Raw genomic sequence first — 20,120 nt, 5'->3', positions numbered from 1 at the left:
CTTTATTGTAGAATTAATGGTGCCTGCTCAGCCCTGAGCTTACCCACAAGGAGACCTGCAGCCATCCAGCCAGCTGACCCAGCAGCCTCCAAGGAGAGAACATAAAAGGACAGACTTACAGGCTTGGGAAAGCTTTATTGGACTCTGCTGCAAGTGAGACCTTGGGGCCTAAGCTTTTGCCATCCGGCTTTGCTGCCTTGTTCAGCCTTGGGCTTACTCACAAGGAGACCATGGTGTGTGGCTGTCCCAGGATCTTTTCCATCACCCCACTTACTGCCTCTAGTGCTACCAGTGCAAGGCCCTTGTGGGCCTAAGCCAGCTAGGCTGCACCTAAGGGCCCTCTCCATCTGGCCTTAGATATAATCCTAGGGTTCTTTTGACTATTGTCCACTCAAGGTTTAATTGGGTGTAATCACTGTGGCCTGGTTGGTGAATTCCACATTAAACTGGACATTGAGTAGTGATATCTATGTTTTTAATCTGTTTTATTACATTTATATGTTTTGACTGTTTTGTAATTTGCAATGTTATTATTCATATGTATAATGCGGCATTGAATTTTGCCATAATCTGTAAACCACTCTGAGAAGAGTGGGGTATAAATATAGTAAATAAATTCAGTTTATTTATTTAGTTTTTTTAGCCCCTGGTGGCACAGTGGGTTAAAGCGCTGAGCTGCTGAACTTACTGAGCAAAACATCGCAGGTTCGAATCCGGGGAATAGCGTGAGCTCCCGCTGTTATCCCCAGCTTCTGTCAACCTAGCAGTTCGAAAACATGCAAATGGGAGTAGATCAATGGGTGGGAAGGTAACAGCACTCCATGAAATCAAGCTGGCCACATGATCTTGGAGGTGTCTATGGACATCGCCAGCTCTTCAGCTTAGAAATGGAGATGAGCACCAACCTCCAGAGTCAGCCATGACTGGACTTCACATCAGGGGAAAACCTTTACCTTTACCTTAAATGCAGTTTCACACCACTTTAAGTGCTTGCCATGAAATTCTTGGAACTGTAGTTTGGTGAGGCAAACTACATATTTGGCATATAATTTTATATGCTCAGTTGTGCAATATTGTAATTCACCAATGCACAATCATCACATAACTGCAAATGTGAATTTTCATCCTGTCGCCCCTATGCAATCTCTTGAGGACTTTCCTGTCACTATGCCAGATCTCCCTTGTCTTGCTTCTTTCCCTTTTGTCTGAAAGGAAGTTTTGGTGGATAGTTTCTGACACACCTGCACCCTTGTTTATATAGCACCTTTGGTAGCATTTGGTTGAGGACTTTTAATACCTTCAGTCCTTCCTTGTGTAAAACCAGAGGGTGTAACTTCCTTGCAAGACTTTATATGGAAGAGAGGCTATTAAAGTGAAGATTCAGTGGGGTTGGGAGGGTGGGAAGAATATGTGTGGAGGGGAGGGTGGGGATTGTCGCAGGATCATAAAAACCCTTTAACAGGGCTGGCTTAATGCTTTAAGTAACATTTAATGTTTCTAACAGTAACTTGTGTTTCCTTCACGCCCATCCATTAGCCAGGTGTTTTTTTTTTTGTGCTGAGTGAGAAAATAAAAGTAATCTTCACCTCACAGCTGGGGCCTCCATGGGAAGAATGTGTGGTGTGGTGTGGTGTGGTGTGGTGTGGTGTGGTGTGGTGTGGTAGGGAGGGGAGGGGAGGGGAGGGGAGGGGAGGGGAGGGACAACAAATAGTCTAGGAATGTTCCCTTGCTACAGAGGTTTTTTTATTACTATTTTCCAGAGTTTAAAGAAGCGTTTGCCACTTTTGGAGCTCTTGCAAAGAAGAAACTTTGTTTAACTGCCTTTTGGTGCCTTCTCACATACGGCGATCCCAGCATCGTTCTCTTGTAAATGTTCAAAGTTGGCCTATTGGCTCATTTTGGAAAATAAAGGATTGCTTGATGTCATTCTGATGCATACAGTTTAGTTTCTTTTTTAAAAAAACATTGCTGAAGGGCAGTAAGTAAACTTGATCAAAAACCAGTATAAGAATAAAGATTGAGTTCTTTCTCTTGATATATAGCTTTGCACACATTTTTTCAAAAAGTGGAGCAGTTTTAGGTCATGCAAGTGGAACATGAAACAATATAGAAGCAAAATGTAGCAGAATAGTATAGTTCATATTCAAGATTCCAGATATTGTACTCCATCCCATTGTAATTTTCTTCCCTATATCTACAGTTAAACAGAATTTTGTGCCATTGACCACACACAACCCTCATTGGCTGAGCTTTTGGGTGCTTTCCCTTTATTTTCCTCTCCAAAATACAGTATGTTTATATCAGTCTCTGGTGTCTTGATGCTTCTCTATTGGGCTTGGGCAATATTTTGTATTTGTAATAAACAGCAGTGAGGACGACTGTGTATTTGTAATAAATACTGGAGAACAAGGGTTCAATTCCTACTCACCCATGGAAATGTTGGGTGAGTCACACACTCGACCCCAGAAAAACTCATGATAGGCTTACCTTAGAATCACCATGTCAGAAATGGCATAAAGGCACACAGAAACAAAAGTCAACAGCTATTAGGGAGCCAGGAAATCAGAAGGAGAAAGCATGGTGAACTTCTACTATGAAATGGCATGGATACAAATATCTGAGACAGAGACATTGGGGTTGCACTATATACCCTTTCGTGTTGTTACCAGATATATTCTGTGCAATGATACTGTGACTACTCTTGAATGTGAATGAAATTTACTGCTTACCTTTAATAGGAAAGAGTAGTCACTTTCTTAAGTTTCACCTGTGTGTTGCAAATTGCCAATTCTATTGTGGATAACTTTTGCAGAAGGCCTTGCACTCACTGGCTGGACCTGAGCAAGTTCCTGGATCAGACTGCCCCTTTCACATAAGAAATTGAAGATGTGCTCCCTGAGCAGCAGAATACAAGGGCAGACATCTCAAGCATCCAAGAAGAGCAGGTGCAGCAAATACTATGCATGCCTGCTTGTTGCAAGATCAGACTGAATTTTGCTTAATCTGGTCCTGATCCAGCTGTTGCTGTATTTGGGAAGGGCCTCCTTTCACTACCATCAGATGCATTTGTCAGATGAGTGCTGTGACAGCCATATATATGAGCATTACAACATGTGAGATCTTCCTTGTCTGAGCCAAATGCCACCGTTTCTACCAGACTTGTGGGAAACAAAATGGTAGGAAAGTGTGTCCTTCAGGGCCCATATTTTGTGCTGGAAACTTTGTTGTGCTCTGTATCCTCCAACGTCTTTCAATTTTTTCAGGTGAAGTCACTTGTCTAACCACCCCATGGCTCTTGGGAGCTGAGGTTGATGTCCTGTTTAATGCTGGTGAAAAGCTGGGAGAGTCTAGGCTGCCGACCCAGTGATGGCACCATGACACCCTCTGGTCCCCCAGGACACCTTCTTGCCAACCAGTGGCTGTTTGGGTCAGATGGCATTATTGGAGCTGTAACTGTTCTCCTCCCTGCACTAAAGAAACATTTTTGGTGGGCATATTTATGTCTGAAATTCACTTCATCTTTTGTGTCTTCTGCGAATCTCTTTCATCACTCTTCCGTGTACCCATCCATTGAGTAATTGGGGATGGACATGGGATTATGACAGCATCTTGAAATGAATGAATAAGTATCTACTTACTATAGATATATTTTGGGAATAGTTTACCTAAGACACAGGGAATTATTGCTGATGGGATCCCCCAGCATTTCTATTTTTAGTTACAACAGCTGACAGAGTGGTAGTAAGATTAAGGGGATTAGAACAGTGGCATTTTCTTAATCTCTTCCTTCTCCTCTAGCACCCAAAATTGCATTTACCTCCCAGAGAAAACATTTAGGTAGTTGCCCAAATAGGGCATGAGTACTCATAACTAAAAAATAGAAAATATTCCCCATTATCAACTTATTTTACCCCCGGTGGCACAATGGGTTAAATCCTTGTGCCAGCAGGACTGCTGACCAAAAGGTCAGCAGTTCAAATATGAGAAGCAGGATGAGCTCCTTCCTGTTAGCTCCAGCTTCTCGTGCGGGAGCATGAGAGAAGCCTCCCACAGGGTGGTAAAATATCAAATATCCAGGAATTCCCTGGATATGGGGATGTACTATTTGCAATGACAGTGTAGTGGTTTGAGTATTGGTTACTAGGGATGTGGAGCCTGTCTTTCTTTCCTAAAAACTTGAAATTTCACACTGTGATATTTTTTCCTTTTTCCTCAGTGGATAATTAAAATATGTTCACTGTGACACAACTTTAGTGTGTGATGTTTGGTAGTGTTTGATTTATTTTGTCCTTGGTCTCTGTACTTTGAGGTTTATATTTGGCACAAGGATGCATGTTTGTTGTTGCTTTTAAGTGGCTGCCACTAACTAGGAGTTGGGATGACTTTTAATTTCTTCAGTATATTTAGAAAAGTTCTCAAGTTAGGAAAGAAGAAGTTGTTTCCCTCAACAATAAGCTATTTCCTATAAAATTTGAAAATGCCTGTCTTTTTTCCTAGGGTCTTTTTTCCTAGGGTCCCCATTTTTTGAGAGTCCAAAGTCTTTTGTGTGTGTGTGTGTGTGTGTGTGTGTGTGTCAGGGGTGACTTGAGAAACTGCAAGTCGCTTCTGGTGTGAGAGAATTGGCCATCTGCAAGGACATTGCCCAAGGGATGCTAGGATGTGTTGATGTTTTCCCATTCTTGTGGGAGGCTTCTCTCACATCCCCGCATAGGGAGCTGGAGCTGACAAAGGGAGCTCATCCACACTCTCCCCAGATTCAAACCTCCGACCTGTCGGTCTTCAGTCCTGCTGGCACAAGGGTTTAAACCATTGTGCCACTGGGGGTTCCAACGTTTTAATTAAAATACCTTTCAGTCAGACTTATAAATTACATTACCAATATTGTATATGAGTCTGTGCGTGCATGTAGGTATGCATGTATGTTAATTAGTAAGGTAACAGTAAGTAGACACAATTACTTCCAGTCTAGCCTAATTAGTAAGGTAACAGTAAGTAGACACAATTACTTCCAGTCCAGGGAAATTCACCTGGCTGAGCAGTATCTGCAGTTATTTGTTGGATTTGAATACTTAATTTAGAAAGTGTCATTGTTGTGATTATTATTCATGTTTTTATCCTTTTTCATTTACTGAGTATGGAAGGCAATGTACATAGTCTTCTATCCCATTTGCATCCACCCAATCCCATAAGATGCCATGTAGTGAGTTAGTGTTGAGTGTTTATGTACTATACAGGTATAGCAGTTTGATACAACTTTAACTTTCCTATGGAATCATGTGATTTTCAGTTTGCTGGAGTATTTCTAGTGTTATAGAGAGTAAGGGTGCATCTGCACCGTAGAAATAATGTGGTTTGACACTACTTTAGCTTGTAGACTGAAAGCTATGGAATAGTGGGAATTGCAGTTTTACAAGATCTTTAGCCTTTTCTATCGAACAGTGCTGGTGCCTCTTCAAGGGATGTGCACAAAGAGAAATCTCATGCTGTGGATATTCAATTCATGAATGGAGGATCTTGTGGATACAGAGAGTTGAGTATAATCCTAAAGCCATGTTAGCTGTCTTCTCAAATTGAAAGAACTAAATATGCAGCTGCTATTTGACCCAGGTAAGTAGAAGAATAGAAAATAGAAGATATGTCTCACTAGGAAAGTCAATAATGCTTGGTAAGGTAGATGACAATAAGAAAAGAGGAAGACCACATTATGGACCCTTGATCTGCAAAACCTGAGCAGGGCTGTTGAGGATCGGGTGACTTGGTGGTCTCTCATTCCCAGAGTCCTCAACATCAAGCTGAAGCTGACTTGATGGCAGTTAACAACAACAAATACTAGTAGTTACTTCTAAGTCAATGGGATTGTGAGCCCACTGTGATTAATCTGAACTTTTAAGAAGTTATGCAAGATGCTGAATCCTATCTTCAAAGAAGGCTCACTGCTTTAAAGATCAGACCAAAACCCAGAGCGTATTCACCATCCCCACTGACATGGAAGCCTCCAGCCATCACTGCTGCATATTTAATTTTCTTTATCAGATGTGAAAGACGATCCAATGGCATATGCTGTTTTTCTGCAGGAAGTGATCCTTAACTGAAAGAGGAGAATATGTAATTCTGAGTATCAGTGGTGGAGCAAAGAGGGAGAAAGGGGGGAAGCTTTAGATGCATGTCCTAATTAAAAGTGGAAAGAAGTTGGGCTTTTTAATGGGATATTTGCTTCCTGGAGAGTTTTCACAGCTTGGCATTGAAGCAAGCAAGGTTTTGAAGTTGTTTCTTTCTGTGTATATTTCTGTGTGTTTTGAGATGCTTGATAATTTGGGAGGCTGGTTTAAAAACAGTCTCTCACTGCCCTATATCCCAGGATCTGATCCCAGTTTATCTGTTTATCCCAGATTATCTGGCAGTGGAGCCCCCGGTGGCACAATGGATTAAACCCTTTGGTCGGCAGAACTGCTGACCAAAAGGTCAGCAGTTTGAATCCTGAGAACGGGGTGAGCTCCCGTCTGTCAGCTCTAGTTTTCCATGTGGGGACATGAGAGAAGCCTTCCACAGGATGTTAAAAAATCAAACATCTGGCCGTCCCCTTGCCAACGTCCTTGCAGGTAGCCAATTCTCTCACACCAGAAGCGACTTGCAGTTTTTCAAGTTGCTCCTGATATGGAAAAAAAATCTGGCAATGGAGACTCATATGATCCAGTTTTAAGTAGATAATCTGGGGTCAGGTCCTGGGATACAGGGCAGTGTGGAAGGGGCCTTAGAGTTGCTTTCTTTGCCCTCACTTAGTAGCAAGTGAAATTTCCCTCATTTCTTCTCTTCCTAGAATTACGCATACAAACTCCATCTGAACAATTAAAACCTTAATTGTCTAAAGATCTCTGTGTGAGAGCCCTTGAAGTTGTCTAGACCTGTTACAGGGCATTAGTGTTAGATGTAGATCTACATCCAAGCTGGATTTAATCTCTCACATTAATCCCCATGACGGTCCCATTAGAGAAAGTAAACCCCAAGAGTGTTTTTGGAGATAGGCCTTTACCATTTCTAAGTGATGGATTCAGAGAAGATATGGTGGCAACTGCTATGCAGAGAGAAATCTGTGGGACTCTGAAACAAAGGGAAAGACATGGGAAACATGATGAACAGAGAGACAATAAGCTGGTAGTTAAATCAGCACCTTGACATCTGCATGGCAGCACCTCAGATTTCTACTGCACACTTCAGTTGATTTTCATATCAAATCGGTTGTAGCACAAGGATGTGTTGGTGGAAAACATTGATGATTGGAAAGAGAGGCCAGGCAGTACTATACAGTACAAGCCCTATATAAGGCTGGGCTTTAGCACAGCAGGTTAACCGTCAGCTGCAGCAAATCTTGCCAACAGAAAGGTTGACAGTTCAAAGCCTGGGTCAGGGTGAGCTCCTGGCCTTTAGCCCAGCTCCTGCCTATCTAGCAGTTTCAAAAACAGCAATGCAAGTAGATAAATAGTACCACTTAAGCAGGGAGATATTTAAGGCACCCATAAGGAAATGCCAGAAAAATGCCAGCAATTCGATCAAGGAGAAAGTTTACAAACAAAGCTCTTTGGCAGGGAAAGTGGATCAACAGCATCCCCCCACGTCCGTGGCTGGAACTGAGCGCAGCCTCCAAGATGACAATGATGGGAAAGCCTATATATACCTCTATCTAAGTACAGTTGTCTGTCTTGTCAGTGAATAGCAGCACTGAATATTTGCCGTATATGTGTTCTGTGATCTGCTCTGAGTCCCTTTTGGAGTGAGAAGGGCGGAATATAAATAGTGTAAATAAATAAATGAATAAATAAATAAATAATCGGTGGGACCCGTGTCCACAGTTTCATTTATCCACATTTGACAAAGTATATCACTCCCCTGGGTGATTTTTAGATTCTCCTGCATGATTCTATGGTATTTTTGGCCAGAAATCCTCCATTTCTATATGTGAAGTAAAAAGGATTAGAGATATATAAGGCGTCACTGTGCATCATCAACAGTTAATGTAACTATTAAATATGTACACAATCATTTAATTAAAACATAAACATGAGAATAAAAATATAGTATACCACATCTAAAAGACTTTCTGCCATGGCCAGTTAATAGTAAAAAGCCTGGGTGAATAAAATATAGAAATACAGTAGAGTGGAGGCCAACATAGCCTCGCATGCGTTCAAACTGATTTAGTTTGGCAGGGACAGTCCCAGTTAATCCTCTATCATCTCACTTGTAAAGCTGCTTTTAGTCTCCCAATTTCACTTTCCTTCCCCACTTGCTTTCCGTTTGCTTCATCTGCTGCAAATTGAGTTCAGTGCAAAAGTATTTTATAATTCCTTAACACATCTAGGGTAGTGGGGAGAGCAGAGTAGCTGCAAAATCTTGCATTTCCTGGTAGACAGAGGCAAAAGCAAACTGTTGCATCCTTTCCCCCTAACGAGTGTGTTTCTTTCATTAATAAATTTGCCATGTTCACGGCACTCTGAAGTTGCGTGTCCACATTGTGCCCCATTTTTCATCGGTGACAAGTTGGAGGATATGGCCTCCCATGGCAGGGAATTCCATAGATTGGGAGCAGCCATTAAGAAGGCATTAGCTTCCTCAATGCTGCATGCACACAGTTTGTTTTGCCATTACCTCTGGATCAAAGAGCTTTTTCAGGGTTTGGAAGGATTACCAAGGGTTGTGTGGCTTCTTGTATGGTGGATTTGACCTGGATTTTATTCCCGACTTCCAGAAAGCACCCAAAATATGGTACTATATCCTTCAAATGGTGCACCACCTTGGATATGGTTCCTTTAAAGTTTAAATATCCTGGACACACCAGATCCCATCTCACTTTGGAAACTAAACAGGGCCAGCCCTCATTAGATCTTGGATGGGAGATTGTGCCAATTAATACTAGGTGCTCTAGACTATACGGTATTGATGATGAAAGAACTGGAAAAATCACCCTTGAGTTTTCCTTGCCTAAGAAAATCCTATCAAATTCATGGAGCCATCATAAGTCAACAGGCAAACTAAAGCCTGTAATGCAGTGGTTCTCAACCTTCCTAATGCCGCAACCCCTTAATACAGTTCCTCATGTTGTGGTGATCCCCAACCATAAAATTATTTTTGTTGCTACTCATAGCTCATAGCTGCAGCTAGACCGACCACTTGCTCCCTCGATCCGTGTCCCTCTTGGTTGGTGAAATCCTGCTTGGAGGGATTACGTGACCCTCTGTTGAAGATCATAAACAGCTCCCTTGAGCAAGGAGTCTTTCCAGAGGGTTTAAAAGAGGCGGTGGTCTCTCCGTTGCTGAAGAAACCCAGATTTAGATCCCTCGGTTCCCTCCAGTTACCGCCCAGTTTCAAATCTCTCATTCCTGGGCAAGGTGATTGAGAGGGCAGCAGCGGAGCAGTTGCAGCAATTCCTAGACAACACAGCCGGACTAGATCCCTTTCAATCTGGCTTCCGTGCAGGGCACGGGACAGAGACTGTGCTGGTCTCCATCACGGATCACCTTCGATGCCAGCTTGACCAGGGCGGGTCAGTGCTGCTCGTGCTATTGGATCTCACAGCAGCATTTGACACAGTCGACCACAATCTCTTGACCCACCGCCTTGCTGTTGCTGGAATCAGGGGGACAGCTTTAAACTGGCTGTCCTCCTTTCTTCACAACCGTGGACAGTGAGTGGAGAGGGGAGGCCTGGTCTCTGAGAGGTCCCCTCTATCTTGTGGAGTTCCTCAGGGGGCCATTCTCTCCCCTCTGTTGTTTAACATCTATATGCAACCACTTGCTCAGCTGGTTCGAGGTTTTGGGCTTGAGTGTTATCAGTATGCCGATGACACTCAACTGGTGCTGAAGATGGAAGGCCGACTGGACTCTGTACCCGATTGTTTCCATCAGTGCCTCGAGGCCGTTACTGGATGGCTGCGTGCCAGCAGGTTGAGGGTGAATCCAGCAAAGACGGAGATCCGATGGCTGGGTAGACCGGGCAGTGGGGACATCCATCTGCCCACCCTGGATGGCGAGGCGTTACGCCTGTCATCGTTGGTAAAGAGTCTGGGAGTCCTTTTGGACCCTCTGCTGACAATGGAGGCCCAGGTCTCCGCCGTGAGCAAAACCGCCTTCTTTCACCTGCGGCAGGCTAGACGGCTGGCCCCCTACCTGTCTAGCTACGGTGATCCAGGCCACGGTCATCTCAAGACTGGACTACTGTAACGCCCTCTACATTGGCCTCCCTCTGTCGGTGATTCGGAAGCTCAAGTTGGTACAAAACGCAGCTTCTCGGCTTCTTGCGGGAATCCCGATGAGATGCCACATAACACCAATCCTACTACAGCTGCATTGGTTACCAATTGAGCACCGGATCACTTTCAAAGTGATGGTACTCACCTTTAAGGCCTTGCATGGTCTGGGGCCAATGTATTTGAGGGATCGTCTCACCCCCTACCAACCCCAGAGATCCCTCCGCTCTGAGGACCAAGATCTATTGGAAGTCCCCAGTGTCAAGACCTTGCATCTAACGGCAACCAGACGCAGAGCCTTCACAGCAGTGGCGCCATCAGTCTGGAATGCTCTGCCACCTGAAGTTCGTGCCCTGCGGGACTTACCAGCTTTCCGCAGGGCATGTAAGATATACCTGTTCCGACAGGCTTTTAATGTTTGATACTGTTTTTAAATTGTTTTAAATTGCTTTTAAACTTTGTTAGATTTTAGCTATTCTTGTAAGCCGCTCCGAGCCCCAGGGGAGTGGCGGCATATAAGTTTAAATAATAAATAAATAAATAAATAAATAAATAAATAAATAATTGTAATTTTGCTACTGTTATGAATCGTCATGTAAATATCTGATATGCAGAATGTATTTTCATTCAGTGGATCAAATTTGGCACAAATACCTGATACACCCAAATTTGAATATTGGTGGGTTTGGGGGGGGGGCGGGGTTGATTTTGTCATTTGGGAGCTGTAGTTGCAGGGATTTATAGTTCACCATCAATCAAAGAGCATTCTGAACTCCACCAATGATGGAATTGAGCCAAACTGGGCACACAGAACTCCCATGACAAACAGAAAATACTGGAAGGGTTTCCTTGAGTTTTGGAGTTGTAGTTCACCTACAACCAGAGAGCACTGTGGACTCAAGCAATGATGGATCTGAACCAAGCTTGGCACGAATACTCAATATGCCCAAATATGAAGACTGGTGAAGTTTGGGGGAAATTGATCTTGACATTTGGTGGTTGTAGTTTCTGGAATTTATAGTTCACTTACTCGTACAATCAAAGAGCATTCTGAACCCCATTAATGATAGAATTGAGCCAAATTTTCCACACAGAACCCCCATGACCAACAGAAAATACTGTGTTTTCTAAAGGTCTTTGGTGACCCTCTGATACCCTTTCGCGATCTCCTCAGCAGTCCAGACACCCAGGTTGAGAATGCTGCTGTAATGCATCATTGAGAGAGAGTACTCACTGTATGACTGAAATGGAATTCTCCAGCCTGTCCTGAAACATCTTGATAAACTGTTTACTAAAAGTTGGATTAAGAGGATGGTATATGCTGTGGCTAGCAGTCTCTTGTTCATATCCCCATTGACAGGTTTAAAAAGGATATCTCTAGCTTTCTCTCTCTCTGCTTCATCCATACAAGAAGTGCACACTGTGGGTGGCTGTCCTGCCCACTCTTTCTGATTCATTACCAAAGGCAAGAAAGAAACAATAGCCATGAGAAAATAGCTGTCAATCAGGTCATGCTTCAATGCTCCAAGTTTTCAAGTCTGGAGTTCATGATGAGTCTTTGAAAATGAGTGGAGATATTAAAGCGAGTTCTCTATGAGTTAATATGAAGATACATCTACATTAGATCTTGGTTTCTAAAAATAAGGATAATGGAGAGCTAATTAAATGGCAAGTCTATGAGCAGTTATTGAGTGCACCACAAGCTCCACTGCTCGCATCTGAGTGTCATTTTCATGCTGGGCCTTACAGAATACTGCAGCTTGTTGTGACAAATTAATCAGCCATGGAGAGTCTGGCAAGGAATTCAAGTGATGCTTAAGTGGGTGATAGTGTGATACATAGAGGAACCATCATGGAAGGAGGGACATTTTAGTGCATCTGATCTTCCCAGGCTTTTGGCAGTGGAATTAAAACAAGAGGTTTTGCAAACATGCATCCAACAAGGTTTCCAGAATCATGGAATGTGATGGGTAACATCAAGGTCATCTAGGCCAACCCTAACCAACCCTCATTTTCTGCTGCAGCCTCACTCTATCCTGACTATATAGGATTTGAGGCATCTTACAATGTAGATTACAAAAAAACTAAAATCAATCAATTTTAAAATAATGGAATTATTATTATATTTATCCAAACTGCATTACAATGATTTAGAAACATTTACATTTACAGACCTCTTCATAGCAACACTGTTCAACAGTAGAATACATTGCTTTGGGATGTGATGGAGTCTCCTTTTGTGGAAGTTTTTAAACAGAGGGTGGATGGCTATCTGTCTGAATTGCTTTGATTGTGTATTCCTGGATATAATCACAGTCCTGGTGGTCTTTACCAACTCTATGACTGTATTTGGTGATATCAGACATGGTTGTGTCAAACTTGTGGCCCTCCAGATGTTTTGGACTTCAGCTCCCAGAATTCCTAGCCATTGGACAAGCTGACCAGGGTTTCTGGGAATTGGTATCTGAAACATTTGGAGGACCACAAGTTTGATCCTATGGCAGTGGTTCTCAAACTGTGGGTCCCCAGATGTTTTGGCCTTCAACTCCCAGAAATCCTAACAGCTGGGAAACTGACTGGGATTTCTGGGAGTTGTAGGCCAATTCACCTGGGGACCCACAGGTTGAGAACCACTGCCCTAGGGAGCAACAGCAACACTATTCAGGTAGTTGGACCAATTGTCATTTGCTGTTGAGTGTATTGAAGTAGAATCTGATCTCCTTATAGGGTTTTCTTGGTAAGATTTATTGAGAATGTGTTTGCCAGTGTCTTTGTGTTAGGCTGAAAGAGTGTGATTTGTCCAGGATCACCCAGTAGACTTCCATGACTAATTCTGGTCTCTTGGAGCCCTTGCCCAGCACTTTAGCTCTCTACCCCACACGGGATGGAACTTTCTCTAGTCTCTTTCTGTTGTTCGTTTTGTACTTTCAGATTGACTCAGACTTGTGGAGACCTTACTATAAGGTTATCTTGGGAAGATTATTCTCTCAGCCTTTCTTTTAGGCTGAGAGAGTATGACTTCCCCAACACAACCCAATGGAATACCCTGGCTGAGCAGGGATTTGAACCAAAGTCTAGTGGAGATCTAGAAAAACATTGAGACCACTATTGATCTGAACAAGGCTATTTTATCGTAGTTTTTCATTATTGATGTAGATCCTATTTGCATAGCTTGCTTTATCTCAGTTTCTCTTTTCTCTTTCTTTCTTTCTTTCTTTCTTTCTTTCTTTCTTTCTTTCTTTCTTTCTTTCTGGCCTTGACTCATTTGGCTTCTTCTCTCCTTATATTTCAGGACCCACGATTATCAGCTTTAATTTTTGACAAGCTTCAAGTGCCTGAATATTTACAGAAACCCAGGAGCGAAGGGGAGAGCAGGTGTGATGTGTGTGCCGCCCACCTGAACCAGCTGAAGCAAGAAGCCATCCAAGTCATCCACAAGTTTGGCCAAGCCAACTGCCAAGAAGTGGTGGATTCCACACAAAGTGCTGTGGCAATGGCAGCTGTATTGCCAAGGCTGACATCCCAAAATGTGGTCACTGTGTCTTCTCAGAGGGACTTGTCTCTTGTGGCTGGGCAGGTGGGGAGGCAGCCCGGCAAAGCCACAAGCCTTTTCTCTGGGTCAGAGAAGAAGAAGGGTCTTGGCTGGCCTCAAGGTACCAGCGGATTCCCCAACTCCAGTGTCCAAGTGACTGTGGCTCCCAGTGGCCTTAGTGGGGCCTTGAGTTCAGTAACCATCCAAGCTCAGCAGTACCTTGAAGGAATGTGGAGTATCTCCAGAGTGAACAGCTTTCTTCCACAATCTTGTCTAGTAAGTAATGGACCACTTGGTCTTAAATAATGCCAAGAGTTATATAGTTGGCCTCCACATTTGTGGACTTGACTTTTGTGGTTTTGATTATTTATGCATTTGATTAAGATTAATCTTTAGGTCCTCCTGTGTGACATATGGTAAATTTCAATTAGAAGTGGAACAAGGAACCAAGCAGGAGGATCACAGATTTCTATAGAGGTGTTGTTTCAGGTTAAAAAAATGTTTGTAGCTCCCATCATTGACGGTGATAGCAAAGAATGATGGGAATTGCAATCCAGCAATATCTGGAAGGCTTGTTTATCTCTAAAGCAGTGTTTCTCAACCTGGGGGTTGGGACCATGGGGGGGGGGTCACGGGTGGTGTTAAAAGGGTCACCAAAGACCATCAGAAAACACAATATTTTCTGTTGATTATGGGGGTTCTGTGTGGGAAGTTTGGCCCACTTTTATCTTTGGTGAGGTTAAAGTGGCTCTTTGATTGTAGATGAACTATAAATCCCAGGAACTACAACTCCTAAATGTCAAGGTCGATTTTACCCAGTCTTCACCATGTGTTCACATTTGGGCATATTAAGTATTCGTGCCAAGTTTGGTCTAGAGCCATCAGTGCTCTCTGAATGTATGTGAACTACAACTCCAAAACTCAAGATCTGTGCCCACCAAATCCTTCCAGTAATTTTTGTTGGTAATGGAAGTTCTGTATGCCAGGTTTGCTTCAATTCTATTGTTGGTGGAGTTCAGAATGCTCTTTGATTGTAGGTGAACTATAAATCCCAGCATCTACAACTCCCAAATGATAAAATCACCCCCCCAACCCCACCAGTATTCAAATTTGGGCAAACTTTGGTCCAGTGAATGATAATATATCCTGCATATCAGATATTTACATTACAATTCATAACAGTAGCAAAATCGCACTTATGAAGTAGCAACGAAAATAATTTTATGGTTGGGGGTCATCGCAACATGAGCAATTTTATTAAGGAGTTGAGGCATTTGGAAGGTTGAGAAACACTGCTCTATAGAGTCATGCCATTTCTTTGTCCCTATCTTAAATTTATATCACTGGCTGCAATTGGCATTAAACTAGTTTGGGTGAATACTATAACAGGGCAGAGGAGAGGTTAAGATAGCTTTTGTTGAATTTTACTGCATTTGAGTGGTCACAGACTATTCCCAGCTAAAACATTTCTCCCTGTAACAGTTCCACTTTATGTGATCAAGCTCTAAACTTGTCATAAATGTAGCCCCATAATCCTTTTTGACGCCTGTGTAAATAATTGCTGTCTACACCGGGTGCATTTTCTTTGTCCACTGAAGAGTGTAATTATGAATGCTACTTTTTCATAATAGCTTTTGATTCACCCCAAAGTTAACAAACTGGAATACAAATTGTACCGTGGTTTAGAGATAATCCTTGGATGAAGTATGACAGCTGTTTAAATCTAAATGGCTTCGCTAAACTCTCAGGAAAATATTGAATTAAAAGTGTAGAAATGTGGAAAAGAAAATGTAATTATGTGAGCTGGGCTTCAGTTGAGATTTTAATAGACGCTGATATGAATCTGTGAATCTACTGGAAATGTGCAAATAGGTGGCAACGACAAAAATATTATTTGGCATATTCTTAGGTAACTGTACTTATATGCACCATAAAAGGGAGGATAAGAATAATACGGCTATCACGAGGGCAGTAAAATCTTCATAGTAAATAGAGCATGGTTTGCAGATGGCTTTTTCATGCATTATGTGTCAAAACAAAAATAATGTTCTGTTTTATGGGATTGAAATGAAAACTGGTGGTGTGGTTTTCCTTGTAGACATGAGACAGGGCCAACGTAAAAGTTTTGGCTGCTGAGGCGAAGGACAAGATGGTGGTGTAGCACTGTTTATCCCATTCCATGTACAAATGCTTATTGGACTTGGACTTGTCTTTTAAATATTGGCAGTGAGATGCCATCTTCTTCTTTCACACCTGAAAGGTCATCAGTGCTTGGGAAAATTGCAGTTTTACAATACAATCCCCAGACCCCCATTGTTGCCTGATGGCTGGGGGGCTGTTGTGGTCCAAAATGTGATTCAGCTTTGAATAGGGCATATTGTGTGGGTCAAAAGAAACAGAAGATATACTACTACTGCTACAATCCAGTACCTGCTTCCTGAGGTAGTTGGTTGCTCCAGTCTTCATGATGGATCAGTCCTGACACTTAATGATGCACCAGTGTCTCTGGTTTGCCTCAAAAAGAGCTCAGCCTTGCATAAGTCATGCAAGAGACCACAACAATCATCCAATCCAGCCCCCTGCCATGCAGAAACACACCATCAAAGCACTCTTGACAGGGGCCATCCAGCCTTCGTTTTAAAAACCTTCAGGAAAGGAGATTCTACCACACTCAAGTGCTCAGATCCCACTCCACAACCATTTAACTGCTTATATGCAATACAATCCCCTTACCCATACATTGGATATCCATAGTTTCATCTACTCATGCTAAAAAAATATTGTGACTTGGAAGTGTTTGTGGGCCTCTCTAGGGCACTGTTTCACCCCAACTATATTGAAATATAAGGTTTGCTATTATCCACAGTTTTGGATATCCACGTCGAGTCTTGGAATTATCCCACATGGATATGGGGGTCTTTTCTCCAAGTTAAACTCCTCATAAGACTTGGCTTCCAGGTCTCTGACCACTTTTATTGATCTTCTCTGGATACGTTCCAGCTTGTCGATAGCCTTTTAAAATTGTAGTTCCCAAAACAGACTCAATTTTCCAGGTGAGTTCTGATCAAAGCAGTAGAGGAGGACTATTACTTCCCTTGATCTAGACCAGTGGTTCTTAACCTATGGACTGTGGACCACCGGTGGGCCGTAAGGACAAAATCTGGTCCACAAGCCGTCTTCCTCTATTTATTTATTTAATTTATTTCAATTCCTTTCACGATGCCTGCCACTCCTTCACTATAACTATGGCATATGTTCTGTATCAGAAACTAGAGCTGATGTGGTCTATCTAATGAAATTTTCTGAATCAGCACCCCAGACCGAATCTTAAATTGACCAAAAAGTGATTTGTAACCCCTTTGGTACTAATGTTGGAAGGAGGTCCCTGGTCAAAGTGGTCTCTGGTCAAAAAAATGGTTGGGAACCACTAATTTAGACACTATATTCGTATTGATGAAGCCTAGAATTGCATTGGCTTTTTAAGCTGCTGGATCACTTCTGCTTTTTTTCTGCATTGCTCATGAGCAGCCAAAAGTAAGAAGGTGGTTGAATGAAATGGCTCACAAAGCTAGTCCAACTTTATTAGTTTTTTTTCTTGCTTCATGTAAACTGTGTAGGGTCTTCTCCCTGGTTGTAGTGTAGCTGAATGGCATAACAACATTGTGTAAATGCAGGCCAGTATCAAAGATTGCATTGCTCTGTACTCCATTATGTTCTGCTCCCATCCCACAGCTATTTACCTGCTAATATACAGTGCAATTCCCTTATTTACAGATTTGATGCACATAGTTTTACTTATCCACACTCCAAAAATACTCCCCCAAGGGTTTGTGTGTCTTCCAATGTAATTCTGTTGTATGCTTCCAGTCTAAGTATAGTCAAATATAGTGTTCACTATATCCATGGCATCAGGTATCCACAGGCAGACTTAGACTGTTTCCCCACAGATTTTTTTTGTCATGTCAGGAGTGACTTGAGAAACTGCAAGTCACTTCTGGTGTAAGAGAATTAGCCATCTGCAAGGACGTTGCCCAGGGGACGCCTGGATGTTTTGATGTGTTACCATCCTTGTGGGAGGCTTCTCTCATTTCCCCGTATGAGGAGCTGGAGCTGACAGAGGTAGCTCATCCACGTTCTCCTCGGATTCGAACCTCCGGACCTGTCAGTCTTCAGTCCTGCCAACACAGGGGTTCAACCCATTGCACCTCTGGGGGCTCCTCACAGATATTGGGATGATACTGTATTTGAGGCTTGATAGCAGTTCCCTTAGAATCATAGAATCATAGAACCAAAGAGTTGGAAGAGACCTCATGGGCCATCCAGTCCAACCCCCTGCCAAGAAGCAGGAATATTGCTTTCAAATCATCCCTGACAGATGGCCATCCAGCCTCTGTTTAAAAGCTTCCAAAGAAGGAGCCTCCACCACACTCTGGGACAGAGAGTTCCACTGCTGAATGACTCTCACAGTCAGGAAGTTCTTCCTCATGTTCAGATGGAAGAGTATTAGAGTATTGGAAGAAGTGTATTGAAACCTATGAAAACTCATGCTAAAACCAACCAGCTAATTTTAAAAGTGCTGCTGCTAGATTTCTTTTTCAGCACTCTTTTTTTTTCTTTTGATGTGTAGTAGACAAATATGGTTATTTTAGAAGAGTCAGTCTGAGTGGATGCCACACAACTGGATGGATTGTGTATCCATGTGGGATTTCCCAGGTAAACACAATGAGGTTATATATCTTTGTTGTAGCTTGAGGGTAATGGAATGGAGTTAATGGCGATGAAGACATCATGTTGACAGTGAGAAGAGATAAGAGGACCACTTGCAGTTCACAAGGTCAGAATTCTGGGAAACCTTAAAACTTATATTGCAGGACCTGAAACCCAAAAAAAGAAAGGAATTAGAAGAAAACCAGAAAACCGAAACTAACCTTTTAGCAGGAAACTCTGAGCAGATAGAATTCCTGCTCATCTCTGTTGTTTATTTAGTCAGCAAATTAGCTAATAGGCCTTGGTGAAAGGATTTAGGTTAAAGAGAGTTCTTGCAGGGACAAAGAAATAATGAAAATATGTCTGCAAGCATACAGAAATAAAATACCAAGTGTAAGGTATACCTGTACTTTCAGTATTATTAATGACTTGTGGAGCTGGTAAAAGGCAAAGCAGAGTAGACACCATGGACTGGCCTGAATGAATTTCACAAGACAAAGGAAGAGTGGATGAGTGAAATTGTACTTTCCCCCTCCTATTCAATATGCCTGGCTGACCCCAGGGCTTAGTATCTGCAAAGGGCCGGAAATCCTGAAGTCTTAATCATGCAGTTTGGGTGGATATCATTTGGATTTTTCACATGTGTGAAAGTAAAAAAAAAGTTTGATTTCATTATAGTGTGTTTGATAATAAACAGTAGAGTTGTTTATCCAACATGGAAGGGAAAAACATTCTAATTGTAATTGGAAATATTCTTGTAGATAATTGAGTAAAAGAGAGGAAAGTGAATTGTTTTAGGGTTTTGGGTAATTGTGCTGAAAGATAATCTTCTTGAAACATGCAATGTTTATTTATCATAGCTATCAGACAGCAATAGCAAGGAGCCCCTGATGGCACAATGAGTTAAACCCTTGTGCCAGCAGGACTGAAAACCAACAGGTTTGAATCTGAGGAGAATGTGGATGAGCTCCCTCTGTCAGCTCCCGCTCCCCAAGCAGGGACATGTGAGAAGCCTCCCACAAGGACGGTAAAACATCAAAACATCCTGGCATCCCCTGGGAAATGTCCTTGAAGACGACCAATTCTCTCACACCAGGAGCAACTTGCAGTTTCTTAAGTCGCTCTTGACATGAAAAAAAAAGCAATAGTAGGAAAGCATAGTTCCATTTCCACAGTGTGCATAGCATTCACAGTATATAATATCTGTTCAGTCTCAGATCTGGCTATCATTCAGATAGTCTTTCTGTTTTTTTTCTCTTCCTTCCCCATCACTTTTCCCTTTGGTGTCATTTCAGTCTAGACTGTATTGCTTGTATTGATTGTATGTAAGCCATTCTGCGAGTCTCTTTGGTTGCAAAGTGGGATAAACATACTTTAAGAGCATAAACAAATATTTAAAGTCAGGAAAGCAGGAGGCTTCTTTTGAAAGGGTATTAGTCCAACGGACATGTTGGTAAAGACAAGGCAAGGGCAGTGTTTGCACAGAAATAATTCACATCATTTTGCCCAGTACAGTCAGGAGGCAGATGAATGTCTCAAACACTTCTTTAAACCAGGCATCGGGCCAGCAAGGAACCCTCTCAAACAAACACCCACACCCCACCCCACACTCCATTTGATCTTTTCTTACCTGCAGGCCGA

The 20,120-nt window shown here is 42.4% G+C and overlaps 1 protein-coding gene across 3 annotated transcripts in view; it reads left to right on the top strand.

Moving 5' to 3' along the window:
* KIF26A (kinesin family member 26A) overlaps positions 1-20,120 on the top strand; it is a 213,302-nt gene that overhangs the window by 80,437 nt on the left and 112,745 nt on the right. For all 3 annotated transcript variants that reach the window (XM_067463017.1, XM_060755058.2, XM_067463019.1), the window contains one exon: positions 13,533-14,048. In XM_067463017.1, coding sequence (XP_067319118.1) covers positions 13,533-14,048 — 516 coding nt within the window. The remainder of the gene's footprint in view (positions 1-13,532; positions 14,049-20,120) is intronic.

Source organism: Anolis sagrei, chromosome 1 (assembly GCF_037176765.1).
Source record: "Anolis sagrei isolate rAnoSag1 chromosome 1, rAnoSag1.mat, whole genome shotgun sequence".
NCBI lineage: Eukaryota > Metazoa > Chordata > Lepidosauria > Squamata > Dactyloidae > Anolis > Anolis sagrei.
Note: the sequence above shows the minus strand (reverse complement) of the source record. Positions and strands in the feature narration are given on the sequence as shown.